This window comes from Musa acuminata, chromosome BXJ2-4 (assembly GCF_036884655.1).
Source record: "Musa acuminata AAA Group cultivar baxijiao chromosome BXJ2-4, Cavendish_Baxijiao_AAA, whole genome shotgun sequence".
NCBI lineage: Eukaryota > Viridiplantae > Streptophyta > Magnoliopsida > Zingiberales > Musaceae > Musa > Musa acuminata.
This window is the reverse complement of record NC_088341.1, coordinates 45,868,191-45,884,227: the sequence shown is the minus strand read 5'-3', so window position 1 is coordinate 45,884,227 and position 16,037 is coordinate 45,868,191. Positions and strand designations below refer to the sequence as shown.

General features: G+C 60.4%; 3 protein-coding genes across 3 annotated transcripts; 2 read left to right on the top strand and 1 right to left on the bottom strand.

Moving 5' to 3' along the window:
• The first annotated feature begins 169 nt into the window (after positions 1 to 169).
• On the top strand, positions 170 to 4,882 carry LOC135611252 (uncharacterized). Its single transcript, XM_065106817.1, has 3 exons — positions 170 to 308; positions 391 to 468; positions 648 to 4,882. The coding sequence occupies exon 3, from the start codon at positions 1,311 to 1,313 to the stop codon at positions 3,138 to 3,140; it is 1,830 nt and encodes a 609-aa protein (XP_064962889.1). The 5' UTR covers positions 170 to 308; positions 391 to 468; positions 648 to 1,310; the 3' UTR covers positions 3,141 to 4,882.
• On the top strand, positions 205 to 753 carry LOC135608843 (V-type proton ATPase subunit c''2-like). Its single transcript, XM_065101891.1, has 3 exons — positions 205 to 308; positions 391 to 468; positions 648 to 753. Exons 1-3 carry the CDS (start codon positions 205 to 207, stop codon positions 751 to 753), a joined length of 288 nt encoding a protein of 95 aa, XP_064957963.1.
• On the bottom strand, positions 3,774 to 7,117 carry LOC135608842 (cytokinin dehydrogenase 5-like). Its single transcript, XM_065101890.1, has 2 exons — positions 6,548 to 7,117; positions 3,774 to 3,881 (listed from the first exon to the last, which is right to left on the bottom strand). The coding sequence occupies exons 1-2, from the start codon at positions 7,115 to 7,117 to the stop codon at positions 3,774 to 3,776; spliced, it is 678 nt and encodes a 225-aa protein (XP_064957962.1).
• Between the last annotated feature and the right edge of the window lie 8,920 nt (positions 7,118 to 16,037).

Here is a 16,037-nt window from a genome sequence, read left to right as displayed (position 1 = left end):
TTTTGGACTCCCATGTTTTCGTTGCCAAAATCAAGAGAACACGCAACAAAGCGTCAAGCACTGAAGGGGTGGCTCCCGCGATTCTTGTTGTAAGGTTGTTTTTGTTTCCGGAAACAAGAAAACACACAGCAAGGTTCTTATTCCACGATCTCGTGTGTGGCATCGCATCAGCTTCGCCTCCTCTACTCTTCGCTGAGCACTGCGATGGCGAGTTCGTGGTCGCGGGCGCTGACGCAGATCTCGCCCTACACCTTCGCCTCCGTCGGCATCGCCATCTCCATCGGCGTCTCGGTCCTCGGGGCCGCCTGGTGAGACGACGATCAAAACCCTCCCCTTTACCCGCTTTCATTTCCAGATGTTATCGTGTATACTCTGTTTTGATTACTTCAGGGGGATTTATATCACCGGGAGCAGCTCGATTGGTGCCGCGATCAAAGCCCCCAGAATCACCTCGAAAAATCTCATTAGGTATGCGCTATTGCTCTTCAATCATTCATGATGTATGTTGAACCGAAGGTTTCCATGGTGACTCAATTTTCCCTTCTCGGTTTAAGATTTAGGTTTTGATTGTTAGCAGAAATCGCTTTATTTTTTCTATCGATGACCATAAATCTAGATTTTATCTTCAAAAAGTTGTGAATTTTCAGGAATTCCTTTACAGCCCAAATAAGCATCAGTAATGATAGGGGAATCACCATGAAAGTCAACGGGGACACGAACCATGACCCCAGCCATCCCAGGGCGGGACAGTAGAAAAGACTCCCCTCAGGGAGTGATGACGACGCAACATGTCACGCCATCCTCCGCGCGCAGGCCGCACCCTGTCCGAGTGTACGGGCATTAATGTCGACCCGACGTCTCCAACGTCACCCCCTCAGCCAGCGACTCCCTCGCCCATACCCTGCGATCGGATGATCCGACACGCCACCCTAATGGCAACGTCAAATCCAGTCAGAGGCACGACCCCGTTCTGACAAGCAGGAACACCAGGTAATATCAGACCGAAACTATAAGAGTCCGGGGCCAAAAAGGCCACCGGGGGGGGGGGAGGAACCCATTTTGATTCACTAACAAGACCGTCGGAGGGGTCGGGCCCAGAAGACGGTCCGACCTTTGTGCAGGTACTCGGCGACCACGTTGCCAGGGGATTGCAGCTGACCACCTCGAGGGATCACCCGCGGATCGACCGGCCGTGATCGCCCACCCCGAAGACACCAGGAGGCTCTACGCGCGATCTTCGGCATCCGGACCCCTGAACCAAGCCGTAACGTCCCGAGGTCACGGCTTAAACAGGTGCAGATGACATCAGAATGGCGCTAGAAGGAGGGCCCCGAATGCCGAACGATCCTCACGCCAACCCTCCCGGGCCCGTCACCCACGGAGAAGGAGAAATGCTGACGTCAACGCCAGATCGTTATTGGCGCCTGTTCAACGACTTAGGGATGCCACCCCCGTTAACCACGGTCGACCCTCCGGCCGCACTGCCCGAGGCGTTCCTAGCTCTCGCTAAGCAAGTGCAGGGAATGATGGAGATAATGCAGACCGTTGTCCCATTTATTCCCGAAATCAGGCGACTGACGGACGCCTCCGCCGACCCGGCCCATCGAAGGCCGAGCGCGGGACAGGATGCAACCGGTGAAACCCGAGACGGAGCCATCCACCACGAAGGTTCGCCCACGCGCGTCTCTCCCGCCCCCTCTCGAGCCGCACGGCGTCGCCCCGAGCCTGACACCGTATCGTCCGACTCGACGGACAGCTTCCTTAAGGTACAATTCTCCCAGGTCAATCGTCGCCTGGATGAGTTCCGACGCGAGCTCCAGAGGTCGCGGGACGAATCAAGCGAGGGCACCTCGGGGGGGTCCCCTTTCGTTCAGGAAATACAAGAAAAACCCATCCCCCTCAACTTTAGGGTGCCGGCCCTCGAGACATACGACGGCGGCTCCGACCCAGCAGAGCATGTCGCCGCGTTCAGAACTCAGATGGCCCTTTACGGCACGTCCGACGCGCTGATGTGCCGTACGTTTCCAACCACCTTCAGAGGACCAGCACGCGCGTGGTTCAGCCGGCTGCGACAATCCTCGATCTCGTCTTTTGACCAGTTCGCCAAAGAGTTCGAACAAAACTTCCTTACCAGCGCGCGACCTCGGCCTTCCATAGCCGCCCTGCTGGCACTATCGCAGCACGAAGAAGAAACGCTCGCGCAGTTCGTGACGCGCTTCGCCGCGGTGGTCCGCGGCTATTCGGACACTCACCCCTCTTTGATCATGCAGGCGTTCCTGACGGGGCTGAAACCATCGAGATTCTTCTGGTCATTGATCGAGAAGCTGCCCGCCACTGTCCCCGAGATGCTCTACCGGGCAAACCAATACGTCGCCGGCGAAGCATTAGCAGCAGGAAGACGTCCGGTCGGGAAGAAATCGCGAACCGAGCAACCCCGAGCCGCCACCTCGTCGGCCGACTCGCGAACCCACCGGAGGCCCGACCACCACGAGCAGCGGCTCCCGAGGCCTCCGCCCCTCCCGCTCAACGCACCTCGCACCGAGATCTTCCTCCAGATCAGGGAGAAGGGTCTTTTGCGGCCCCCTAATCCCATGAGAGCTACTTACAAAAATCGGTCGAAATACTGCAGGTTCCACCGAGACCACGGCCATGACACGGAAGACTGTCACGACCTCCAGAACCAGATCGAGGAGCTAATCAGAAGAGGGTACCTCGGCCGCTATCTCAAGGAACCCCGCGAAGCAACCCCGCGTCCCCGAATGCCCGTGGAAAGGCAGGTCGACGTCATCATCGGTGGACCGGCGGCAGGCGGCAACAGCTCAAGCGCGAGGAAATCCTATGCCCGAAGCTCGGTCGAGAAGCGCCCCCGACCCGAACTAGAACCCGAAATCTCTTTCGGGGCTGAGGAGGGGGAAAGATCCCACCATGACGACGCTCTGGTAATTTCTATCCAGATCGCCAACGCCCGGGTGAAGCGGGTGATGGTCGACACTGGGAGCTCCGTCGACATCCTGTACCTCGACGCCTTCAAAAGGCTCGGCCTGCCCACTGAAGACCTTGATGCGGCAAGGCATCTGTTTAAGCCGTGGCCTCGGGGCCGTCGCGGCTTGGTTCTGGGTCCGGAAGTCGGGGGTCTCTAGCGGCGTCCGTCGGGGTCTTCCGGCGGCCGCGTGCGGTGGTTCGGGTCGGGACATCGGGTCGGCCGCAGCTCGGGTCGGCAGGTCGGCCGCAGCTCGGGTCGGGACGTCGGGTCGGCCGCAGCTCGGGTCGGCAGGTCGGCCACAGCTCGGGTTGGCAGGTCGGCCGCAGCTCGGGTCGGCAGGTCGGCCGCAGCTCGGGTCGGCAGGTTGACCGCAGCACCTGAAGAGTCGACCGTCTGGTACCTGCACAAAGGTCGGGCCGAGGCGCTCGGCCCGACCCCTCCGACGGCTAAGTTAGCGATGTGGAGGGGGTTTTGGAGGAAGAGATGGCTCCATACAAGTGTGGAGTGTGAGTGTGTCCTCTCTAGTCGGAGTCCTCTTCTCTTTAGCATGCGAGGGTATTTATAGGGGAGTATTCTGCAGTATGTACCTCGATCAGTGTGTTGGACCTGGCTTTTGCAGGATATTAATGTGCCTTGGTCAGTGTGTTGGACTTGGCTTTTGCAGGACATTAATGTGCCTCGGTCAGCGTTCTGATCAGTTTGACCAAGTGCTGAGGCGTGATGGGACAGGTGACGTCAGCCCGTCTTGTCGCCATTATTTCCCTCATCATATTCCCCCCCCTGAAAGGAGCTATGCGTCGGTTGTCACGCAAGGGGAGTCCGATGCATGGCTCTTGTTTTCAGGTGGGTTGGTCGTGCGGTCGCAATTTTGGGGAGAATGGAGCCGAGGAGCATAAGGCTGTTGGACAGGTTGGGCCGACAAGTCGCAAGTCGGAGATCGAACTAGAGCGACTTGGGCTATGAATTGAGCCGGCGAGTCGCAAGTCGAAGATCGAGCTGGAGTGACTCGGGCTATGGTTTGGGTCGGCGAGTCGCAAGTCGGAGATCGAACTGGAACGAGTAGACCACGTAGGCGTGTCTCGGGTTATGGGCCGAGGCGGCGAGATGCAAGTCGGAGATCGAACTGGAGCGAGCAGACCGCGTAGGCGTGTCTCGGGTTATGGGCCGAGGCGGCGAGTTGCAAGTCGAAGATCGAACTGGAGCGACTCGGATTATGGTCTGAGCCGGCGAATCGCAAGTCGAAGATCGAACTGGAGCGACCCGTGCTATGAGCCGAGGAGCCGGCGAGTCGCAGGTCGGAGCCTGAACTGGAACGAGCAGACCGCGTAGGTGTGTCTCGGGTTATGGGCCGAGGCGGCGAGTTGCAAGTCGAAGATCGAACTGGAGCGACTCGGGTTATGGTCTGAGCCGGCGAATCGCAAGTCGAAGATCGAACCGGAGCGACCTGTGCTATGAGCCGAGGAGCCGGCGAGTCGCAGGTCGGAGCCTGAACTGGAACGAGCAGACCGCGTAGGCGTGTCTCGGGTTATGGGCCGAGGCGGCGAGTTGCAAGTCGAAGATCGAACTGGAACGAGCAGACCGCGTAGGCGTGTCTCGGGTTATGGGCCGAGGCGGCGAGTTGCAAGTCGAAGATCGAACTGGAACGAGCAGACCGCGTAGGCGTGTCTCGGGTTATGGGCCGAGGCGGCGAGTTGCAAGTCGAAGATCGAACTGGAGCGAGCAGACCGCGTAGGCGTGTCTCGGGTTATGGGCCGAGGCGGCGAGTTGCAAGTCGAAGATCGAACTGGAACGAGCAGACCGCGTAGGCGTGTCTCGGGTTATGGGCCGAGGCGGCGAGTTGCAAGTCGAAGATCGAACTGGAGCGACTCGGAATGACTGGATCGACGAGTCGCAGGTCGGAACCTGAACTGGAACGACTCGGAATGACTGGATCGACGAGTCGCAGGTCGGAACCTGAACTGGAACGACTCGGAATGACTGGATCGACGAGTCGCAGGTCGGAACCTGAACTGGAACGACTCGGAATGACTGGATCGACGAGTCGCAGATCGGAACCTGAACTGGAACGACTCGGAATGACTGGATCGTCGAGCCGCAAGTCGGGAAATGAACTGGAGCGGCTCGGGATATGAGCAGAGGTAGCAGGTTGTGCCGTCAGCCGAAGAGCTGACGCGGGGTGGCCGCGCATGGGGCCGAGGAGCCGAGGCAGCGTGCAACGTGTTGGCTGCAGCGTGTTGGCTGCGCATGAGGCCGAGTGGCCGAGGCAGCAGGGCTGCTTGCTGGCTGCGCACGAGGCCGAGGAGCCGAGGCAGCGAGGCAGCAAGGCAGTAAAGCGGTAAGGCAGCGTGCTGGCTGCGCATGACGCCGAGTGGCCGAGGCAGCGTGTTGGCTGCGCATGAGGCCGAGTGGCCGAGGCAGCGCAGTGCTTGCTGCGCAAGGGGCCGAGTGGCCGGCCACTCGGCAGCGCAGTGCTTGCTGCGCAAGGGGCCGAGTGGCCGAGGCAGCGTGCAACGTGTTGGCTGCGCATGAGGCCGAGTGGCCAAGGCAGCGAGGCTGCTTGCTGGCTGCGCACGAGGCCGAGTGGCCGAGGCAGCGTGCAACGTGTTGGCTGCAGCGTGTTGGCTGCGCATGAGGCCGAGTGGCCGAGGCAGCAGGGCTGCTTGCTGGCTGCGCACGAGGCCGAGGAGCCGAGGCAGCGAGGCAGCAAGGCAGTAAAGCAGTAAGGCAGCGTGCTGGCTGCGCATGACGCCGAGTGGCCGAGGCAGCGTGTTGGCTGCGCATGAGGCCGAGTGGCCGAGGCAGCGCAGTGCTTGCTGCGCAAGGGGCCGAGTGGCCGAGGCAGCGTGCAACGTGTTGGCTGCGCATGAGGCCGAGTGGCCAAGGCAGCGAGGCTGCTTGCTGGCTGCGCACGAGGCAGCGTGGCTGCTGCCGCGCATGGGGCCGAGGCAGCGCAGTGCTTGCTGCGCAAGGGGCCGAGTGGCCGAGGCAGCGTGCAACGTGTTGGCTGCAGCGTGTTGGCTGCGCATGAGGCCGAGTGGCCAAGGCAGCGAGACTGCTTGCTGGCTGCGCACGAGGCCGAGTGGCCGAGGCAGCGTGGCTGCTGCCGCGCATGGGGCCGAGGCCGAGGCAGCGCAGTGCTTGCTGCGCAAGGGGCCGAGTGGCCGAGGCAGCGTGCAACGTGTTGGCTGCGCATGAGGCCGAGTGGCCAAGGCAGCGAGGCTGCTTGCTGGCTGCGCACGAGGCCGAGTGGCCGAGGCAGCGTGGCTGCTGCCGCGCATGGGGCCGAGGCCGAGGCAGCGCAGTGCTTGCTGCGCAAGGGGCCGAGTGGCCGAGGCAGCGTGCAACGTGTTGGCTGCGCATGAGGCCGAGTGGCCAAGGCAGCGAGGCTGCTTGCTGGCTGCGCACGAGGCCGAGTGGCCGAGGCAGCGTGCAACGTGTTGGCTGCAGCGTGTTGGCTGCGCATGAGGCCGAGTGGCCGAGGCAGCAGGGCTGCTTGCTGGCTGCGCACGAGGCCGAGGAGCCGAGGCAGCGAGGCAGCGGCGTGTTGGAGTGAACATAGCTTACCTTAACAGGGTTCTTGGGGAAGAAGGACGACCTCCAGCTGTTGATGAGGCCTTCATCAATGATGACGAAGCCTTCGATGTAGTCGAATCTTTCGCTCCGGTGGGCGCTGTGGAGCGAGACGAGGAGCTCCTGGTCTCTGGTGAAGGCCGCGGAGTCGTACAGTACTCGGATCCATCTCACCCCGTGAGGAGCTGTCTCCAGTGCAATCCGGGCTCTGATGATGATCCCAAACTGTCCCAGACCACCGAGAACTCCATGGAACAGCTCTGAGTTCTGCTCTTCTGAGCATGTTATCAGCTCGCCCTTGCCTGTGACCATATCGAGCTCGTGGACATTGCTGATCTGAGGTCCGTGGTGAAAGTCTTGCCCGCTTGCGCCGGCGTTGGAGAGAGGGCTGCCGACCGACAAGTAGAGGTAGTCGGTCCATGACTTGGGCGCGAGGCCGCCGTTGGCTAGCGTCCAGTTCAACACATCGACCTGGAGATCACCCTCCGAGGCGTCGACATAGTACTCGCCCGTGGACGGCGAGCACGTCGGCTCCGGGCGGGGCGCGATCCGGCCGCGACTCATCTGGACCACGACGCCGTCCGGCGAGAGCGTCTGGCCCTTGATCGAGTGGCTGCGTCCCCTGGCGGAGACCGGCAACCAGCGGGCCGCGCGTGTGGGACCGAGGGGCCGAGCCGCGCGCGTGGGGGCCGAGGCGCCGAGGCGCGCAGGCTGGTCGCGCGCGTGGGGCCGACGCGTGCGGGCTGGTCGCGCGCGTGGGGCCGAAACGCTCGGTCTGGCCGCGCGCGTGGGGCCGAGGGGCCGAGACCGTCCACAGAAGTCGCTGCTGCTGGTGCAGGTCGGCTGCAGTGGAGCAACCAAGGAGAAGACTAACGTACCGTCATTCCGGGCCCTTCCTCTAGCGCCATTCTGATGCGGCAAGGCATCTGTTTAAGCCGTGGCCTCGGGGCCGTCGCGGCTCGGTTCTGGGTCCGGAAGTCGGGGGTCTCTAGCGGCGTCCGTCGGGGTCTTCCGGCGGCCGCGTGCGGTGGTTCGGGTCGGGACATCGGGTCGGCCGCAGCTCGGGTCGGCAGGTCGGCCGCAGCTCGGGTCGGGACGTCGGGTCGGCCGCAGCTCGGGTCGGGACGTCGGGTCGGCCGCAGCTCGGGACGTCGGGTCGGCCGCAGCTCGGGTCGGGACGTCGGGTCGGCCGCAGCTCGGGTCGGCAGGTCGGCCACAGCTCGGGTTGGCAGGTCGGCCGCAGCTCGGGTCGGCAGGTCGGCCGCAGCTTGGGTCGGCAGGTTGACCGCAGCACCTGAAGAGTCGACCGTCTGGTACCTGCACAAAGGTCGGGCCGAGGCGCTCGGCCCGACCCCTCCGACGGCTAAGTTAGCGATGTGGAGGGGGTTTTGGAGGAAGAGATGGCTCCATACAAGTGTGGAGTGTGAGTGTGTCCTCTCTAGTCGGAGTCCTCTTCTCTTTAGCATGCGAGGGTATTTATAGGGGAGTATTCTGCAGTATGTACCTCGATCAGTGTGTTGGACCTGGCTTTTGCAGGATATTAATGTGCCTTGGTCAGTGTGTTGGACTTGGCTTTTGCAGGACATTAATGTGCCTCGGTCAGCGTTCTGATCAGTTTGACCAAGTGCTGAGGCGTGATGGGACAGGTGACGTCAGCCCGTCTTGTCGCCATTATTTCCCTCATCAGACCTCATCCCCATGAGCTCGGCACTCACGGGGTTCACCGGAGACTCAATCTCCCTGCTCGGCACCACCACACTCCCTGTCTCCATCGGGGAGGAGCCAAGGACCAAGACAATAATGACTACGTACATGGTGGTCGACCTGCTCTCGGCTTACAACGTCATCCTCGGGCGGCCGACGCTCAACAAGCTAAAAGCAGTAGTCTCAACCTATCACCGAGCCATCAAGTTTCCCACCTCGGCAGGGGTCGGAGAATCGCGAAGCGACCCAGGCGAGTCAAGAAGGTGCTACCTCACCGCGGTCTCACTCCCGAAGAGGGCGTGCCCCCACATCCCAGACCCCCGAGAAGAGGCCCCCATGCCAACACGCTTTGAACCGCCCGAGCGGCTTACCGAGGTGCCGATTAAGGAAGACCGACCCGGTCAGACCGTAAAAATCGGCACAGCTCAGCCCGAAGGAGACCAGCTCCAGCTCGTCGAGTTCCTAAAAGCGAACGCCGATGTATTCGCATGGTCGCCCAAGGAAATGCCGGGGATCGATCGGACGATAGCCGAACACCAACTTAATATCAATCCCGAGGCCAGGCCAGTAAAGCAAAGACCACGCAGGTTCGCCCCCGACCGACAGAAGGCGATCAGTGAAGAGGTCGACCGGTTAACAGAGGCCGGATTCATTTCCGAACTAAAGTACCCCCAGTGGCTGTCAAATGTAGTCCTCGTTAAAAAACCTAATGGAAGCTGGCGGATGTGCGTTGACTACACCAATCTCAACCGGGCGTGCCCCAAAGACTACTACCCGCTCCCCAGGGTAGATCAGCTAGTCGACTCCACCTCCGGCTACGAGCTCCTTACCTTCTTGGATGCATACTCGGGTTATAACCAAATCCGCATGGCACCAGCGGACCAGGAGAATACAGCTTTCATCACCGACAAAGGAATATATTGCTACAAGGTGATGCCGTTCGGCTTAAAAAACGCTGGGGCAACCTACCAGAGGATGGTCGACAAGCTGTTCAGACGCCAGATCGGCAGGAACATGGAAATATATGTGGACGACATGATCGTAAAAAGCAAAACCGCGGAGGCGCACCTGACCGACTTGGCAGAAACTTTTCAGACCCTAAACGATTCAATATGCGTTTGAACCCCGCGAAGTGCGTCTTCGGGGTTAGCTCGGGAAGATTCCTTGGCTTCATCATCCACCAGAGGGGAATAGACGCCAACCCAGAAAAAGTACGGGCCATAACCCGGATGCGCTCACCCCGATCCGTCAAAGAAGTACAGTGTCTCACAGGGAAACTGGCGGCACTCAGTAGGTTCATATCCAGGTCGGGCGACAAGTGCTTGCCCTTCTTCCAGGCCCTACAACAAGTCAATAACTTCGCCTGGACACCCGAGTGCGAGGAAGCCTTTGAAAACCTGAAGGTATACCTTGCTCGCTTGCCCCGACTCGCTTCCCCAGAGCCAGGAGAAACCTTGAGCCTTTACTTGGCGGCGTCAGCACGAGTAGTTAGCTCGGTGCTGGTCCGAGAAACACCACCGCAGCAGCAGCCCGTATATTACGTCAGCCACATCCTCGCCGGCACCGAGGCGCGGTACCCCCCCAATCGAAAGGCTAGCTCTGGCGTTGGTGAGGACAGCGCGAAAGCTACGCCCCTATTTCCAGTCCCACACAATCAAAGTCGTCACCGACCAGCCGCTGCAGAAAATCCTGTCCAAGTTCGACGTGTCGGGTCGAATGTTACGATGGTCGGTCGAGCTCAGCGAGTTCGACATTCGATACTCTCCGTGGAGCGCCATAAAAGCCCAGGTACTGGCCGACTTCATCTCTGAACTAACGCCTGAGGATTGTGCAGAGGGACGGAAAGATACCGACCGTGCTTGGACCCTACATGTCGGCGGCCGGAGTCGGCCTCATCCTTAAAAGCCCTACTGGGGAAACCTACGAAAGGTCCATCCAGCTGCAATTCCAAGCCACCAACAACGAAGCCGAATACGAGGCGCTACTACATGGCCTACGCCTCGCCTTGGAGATGCAGGTAGACAACCTCGAGGTATTCAACGACTCTCAGCTGGTGACAGGACACGTAAACGGGAACTACGAGGCCCGGGACCCCACGATGGCATCATACCTGGCGGAAACACAGCGGCTCGCCCGCCTCTTCAGCCGATTCTCAATCACACAAGTGCCCCGAGTCCGAAACGCGTCCGCCGACGCTTTGGCAAAAGCAGCCTCCGCACGGGGTTTAGAAAAGGCCCCCGCGACCGAGTCCATAACAGCGCCAACCATACCGTCCTGCGGCGTCGTCGAGACCCGAACCCCGCCGAACTGGATGGAGGAGATACTCCGCTTCAAGATAAATGGGGCGGAGCCCGACGACCCGGCGGCGGCAAGTCGACTGAGACGAACGGGCGCCTGGTATAGCTTGATCGGCGGGAAGCTGTACCGCAGAGGGTTCTCACAACCACTCTTGCTCTGCCTCGCGCCCCCCGAGGCCCACACCGTCCTCGTCGAGCTCCACGAGGGAATTTGTGGGGATCATATAGGGGGTCGGACCCTGGCCTTCAAGGCCCTCCGGCAGGGATACTACTGGCCAACAATGCGCCGAGACGCTGCGACATACGTACGGCAATGCCAACCGTGCCAACGGCACGCCCGACTGCAGCATCAACCGGCGGTCCCTCTCAACTCGATGGAAGTCGCTTGGCCATTCGCCCAGTGGGGGCTAGACCTCCTCGGTCCTTTCCCTCCGGCCTCGGGGCAACGCCGTTTCCTCATTGTCGGGGTGGATTATTTCACAAAATGGGTTGAGGCCGAACCACTGGCCTCCATCACCGAGAAGCAAGTCGAAGGCTTTATGTGGAAGAACATCATCACTCGGTTCGGGATCCCAAGGGCCATTATCACCGACAATGGGGCCCAGTTCAACAACACGAAATTCAAGGCTTACTGCTCGTCGTACGGAATACGACTAAAGTTTAGCTCGGTGGCACACCCTCAGACCAACGGGCAGGCCGAGGTGATGAATCGGGCGGTTCTAGAAGGCCTCAGGAGACGAGTCACAGGCGCACTCGGAGCGTGTGTAGACGAACTACCGAGCGTTCTATGGGCGATGCGGACTACCCCGAAAACGGCTTCAGGCGAATCCCCGTTCAGCCTTGCGTTCGGGACCGAAGCAGTCCTACCGCCCGAGGTGGTATTCCCAACCTTTCGCACCTCGGATTACAAGCAAGAGGATTCCGAGGAAGGCCTGAGGGCGCGTCTGGACCTCCTCGAGGAAGGAAGGACCGAGGCCCACCTACGCGCCCTGGCCTACAAAAAGGCCGTGGCACGAATGTACAACCGAAGAGTCCGTCCTCGCCCAATCGAGATTAGAGATCTCGTTCTCCGTAAGGCGGAAGTGACCAACCCGACCCGGGCGGGAGGCAAGCTCGCACCCAACTGGGAGGGCCCGTACAGAGTCTACGATATGGTCCGAGAAGGGACCTACCGACTCGAGACCATGGAAGGGAGCCGTCTCCCGAGGACCTGGAACGCAATGCATCTGAAGAAATTCTACCCGTAAGAAAGGACCAAGCGGAGATGTATATCGCGCCAGATGCGCAAGACAATAGCCAGAATAAGTCGTTTCATTTATGAAGAATTCATACAGACATTGGTTGGGCGATACAAAGACCCGAAACTCCAGCCCGACCCAAAGCAAAAAAACATCAGCACGGAGGGGGTGTCTCGGGCCCGTCATCGAAGGGGACACTCGCCGGCATGTCCACCGCCCCGTCCGCAGGATGGTCGGCGAAGGGATCCGACTCCAACTCCCACTCCGGATGACTCGAGCGGGCACGGGCACAGGCTACTCGGTAACCGAACTCGTACGTCGCCCGCCCTGACCTCACCAGGCCGCGTTCGAACCCGTCCGATGCCTTGTACTCGGCAATCGCCCTCTCTATCCGCTCGGGCAGAGCCTGTTGTTCCTCCTTCAAGGCTGCCTCGGCGGCCCAAGCGGCTGACCGCGCGGATTCGACGTCATTGGAGAGCGTCTGGAGTTCGTCGTCCAACGTTCGGGCGCGAGCCTGGCTCTCCTCCAGCTCGCCCTTCAGGCGCTTCACCTCTTCGCCCAGCGCCGCGGCGCGATGCTCGGCCACTGCCACGACCTCCGGGCCGAACGACTGCCTCAGCTCCTGGTTCTCGAGACGAAGCGCGGCGTAAGTACTCGACTGTCGTTCGATCAGCCGCCCGGCATCAAGGACTCGATCGATCAGCGCCATGGCATAGTGTTGGCCCTGCACCCAGGTCAGCATCAACACCTAAAGTAACGGACAAACGGAAGAGGCAAGGGCGTCACTCACCCACACCAAGGATTTCGCCGCCCGTTCCGCCAACACCTCCGAGGTGGAGCCATAAAGTTCTTTGGCCAGCAGCGGGTGAAGCGCCCCCCGGATAAACTCCTGAGCCGTCGACCCGTCGGCCCAGACCTTGCTGTCTGCTTTAAGCCCGGGCCACCGCGGGACGTAGGAGGCTCCTGCCGCGCCGGTAGGGAGGTTGGCCATGATCGGGGCCTGATACTCCTCGTCCCCCAACCGGCTGACACGGCACAGGTCCCGCATCGACCTCGGGCGTGCCGATGCCCCTTGAGCCGGGTCGCCACCGGCCGGCTCGGCCGCCTCTTTTCCCTTAGCGGCCCCCGCCGCTTGCCCCGACGGGGCGGTCCCCGTCAACCCCGCGGCGCCACGCTCCCGAGCGGCCGAACGCGCAGACACTTTCCTAACCGCAATTTTCAGTTTCTTCGCCGGCCGACTCGTGTTCGGAGAAGTCGGCGTAGTCTCGGGCGCCCCCCTCTTCGGGACCTCTCCGGAGCCAGTACCGCCCTGTGGCTGAGACACAGTCGGTCGGGAGTGCGACGCCTTCTTTACGGACTGGAAGTTCACCATCCCTGCAAAAGGAGACCCGATCAATCAGACAACACGAGACAAAGGAGAAGGGGCATGCGACGGGAAGGCAACCGTACCCCCAGCAGCCGGGCTCAACCCTACGTCGGCCAGCCACTCCTCGGTCATCTTTTTGATCATCCGAGAAGAGGACAGGATGCCCCTCAAACGATCTACATCCGCCGACTCTCTGCCTGAAAGCAACGAGAGGACGTTGTCGATCGTGCGAGAGGTCCATCCGGTGTTGAAGCCCCACCCCCGACTGCAGCTGACGAAGAAGAAGCGACTCTTCCAGCCCTTATTATTGGAAGGGGCCCCACCGATCCTGAACCCACTACGAGCGGCCAGATGATACCCACCCCGACCCCTACACAGCCGAAAGCAGGCCAGAAATAGAGCCCTGGACGGTTCTATCCCGGCCATCCTACACTCCCCAAGAAAGACGACCAAGTATCGCCAGGAATTCGGCGCCATCTGGGATGGCGAGATGCCCCAGGCACGGAGGCAGTCCTCGATTACGGGATGAAGCGGAAACCGCAACCCCGCCTCAAGAGCACCCACCGTCAACCCGAATCCCTGAGGGAGCTGATCATACGGCCGTTGGTCCGGACGGGGGGCCCACAAGCTGTAACCCTCCGGGATACAGTAGCCAACCCGGAGCTCCTCCAAAAGCTCCTCGGTCACCACCGACTCTACGTCGTGCCACAGCTTGAGGTTTGCAAGCCGGGCGGAACTTCCCCCCACTTTTAAGGACTCGCCCCCCGGGGACAAATGCCTGACCCCGGGGCCCTCAGAAGAAGAGGTGGAGGATGAGGAAGAGGAGGAAGACGAAGACATCCTAACCTCAGAAACGATGTAGAAGGCCTGAGTCGAAGGACAAGGTGAACGAGGGACAGCAGCAACCCAACGGAGCGACGGCAGCTAAACGACGATCAGCGAAACCCCTTTAAGGAAGGCTTATATAAAATGAGCCAGAGGTAACGGTCGAGATTCCCGAGAAAGGGGAAATCAATCACAGCCGGCAGCGCGCCTCAGCGCCCCAGATCTGCCGATCCCGCGCGACCGCGCCTGATCCCTAGAAACGGCGTCACCCCCCCCCCCCCCCCCAAAGCGCCACGTGGCGCATGACGCCGCACGATCCACTCAAGACGCCCGCGTTCCCGCCAGTAGGAAACAGCGGGGCGGTATGTCCCAAGCAATAAAGGTCCGCACCTCGAACGCAGCGCCAACGCGTGATAGCACGCAATCCGTTTCCGACCGACGACTCGACGACCTCGTCGTCCCGAATCGCTCCGGTTCAGTTCCCGACCCGCGACCCCTCGATCCAGTCATTTCGAGTCGTTTCAGTTCAGGTTCCGACCTGCGACTCGACGATCCAGTCATTTCGAGTCGCTCCAGTGCCGTTTCCGACCAACGACTCGACAAACTCGCCGTCCCGAATCGTTCCAGTTCAGTTCCCGACCCGCGACCCCTCGATCCAGTCATTTCGAGTCGTCCCAGTTCAGGTTCCGACCTGCGACTCGACGATCCAGTCATTTCGAGTCGCTCCAGTGCCGTTTCCGACCAACGACTCGACAAACTCGCCGTCCCGAATCGTTCCAGTTCAGTTCCCGACCCGCGACCCCTCGATCCAGTCATTTCGAGTCGTCCCAGTTCAGGTTCCGACCTGCGACTCGACGATCCAGTCATTTCGAGTCGCTCCAGTGCCGTTTCCGACCAACGACTCGACGACCTCGCCGTCCCGAATCGCTCCAGTTCAGTTCCCGACCCTCGACCCCTCGATCCAGTCATTCCGAGTCGCTCGGACTTATGGTTTCCCTGTCCAAACGCACGAGGGCGCCCTCCATCCGCGAAACTCAAAAGACCAATGCAGCAAACCTCCGCCTGGGGGGGGGGGGGGGGAAGTGATAGGGGAATCACCATGAAAGTCAACGGGGACACGAACCATGACCCCAGCCATCCCAGGGCGGGACAGTAGAAAAGACTCCCCTCAGGGAGTGATGACGACGCAACATGTCACGCCATCCTCCGCGCGCAGGCCGCACCCTGTCCGAGTGTACGGGCATTAATGTCGACCCGACGTCTCCAACGTCACCCCCTCAGCCAGCGACTCCCTCGCCCATACCCTGCGATCGGATGATCCGACACGCCACCCTAATGGCAACGTCAAATCCAGTCAGAGGCACGACCCCGTTCTGACAAGCAGGAACACCAGGTAATATCAGACCGAAACTATAAGAGTCCGGGGCCAAAAAGGCCACCGGGGGGGGGGGAGGAACCCCTTTTGATTCACTAACAAGACCGTCGGAGGGGTCGGGCCCAGAAGACGGTCCGACCTTTGTGCAGGTACTCGGCGACCACGTTGCCAGGGGATTGCAGCTGACCACCTCGAGGGATCACCCGCGGATCGACCGGCCGTGATCGCCCACCCCGAAGACACCAGGAGGCTCTACGCGCGATCTTCGGCATCCGGACCCCTGAACCAAGCCGTAACGTCCCGAGGTCACGGCTTAAACAGGTGCAGACGGCATCAAGTAAGAGATTATATTAAATGAGTCTATAATTCTGTATTTCATGGAAAATCCACTGGTACTCTATACTTGCATCAAACGAAAAAAAAAAAGACTTTGTTGTGAGATGCTTACTAGAATACCACATGAAAAGGAAGGTCTCCGAACCTGCATAACAGATGATCATCCTGTTGTGAAAGTTGTGTGTGATTGCACTTTTCTATACTTTGGAAGATATCCCAGCCTAATCTTCCCATTGAATTATGAATGCTACTTATGCCAATTGACTCCTTGAACTTCGGCTAATGTCTCAATGAAGTCCTGTTATTAGCTTTACCGTAAACCATGATAGAAGGCAGACCTAGC

Excerpts from the sequence above, each read along its gene's own strand:
- LOC135608843 (XM_065101891.1), top strand. The coding sequence starts at position 205 with ATGGCGAGTTCGTGGTCGCGGGCGCTGACGCAGATCTCGCCCTACACC. Across the intron at positions 309-390 it reads TCGGTCCTCGGGGCCGCCTG|GGGGATTTATATCACCGGGA; the intron begins GTGAGACGACGA and ends TGATTACTTCAG. Across the intron at positions 469-647 it reads ACCTCGAAAAATCTCATTAG|GAATTCCTTTACAGCCCAAA; the intron begins GTATGCGCTATT and ends GTGAATTTTCAG.
- LOC135611252 (XM_065106817.1), top strand. The coding sequence starts at position 1,311 with ATGGCGCTAGAAGGAGGGCCCCGAATGCCGAACGATCCTCACGCCAAC.
- LOC135608842 (XM_065101890.1), bottom strand. The coding sequence starts at position 7,117 with ATGAGTCGCGGCCGGATCGCGCCCCGCCCGGAGCCGACGTGCTCGCCG. Across the intron at positions 3,882-6,547 it reads TCCCCAAGAACCCTGTTAAG|CCTTATGCTCCTCGGCTCCA; the intron begins GTAAGCTATGTT and ends CCTGTCCAACAG.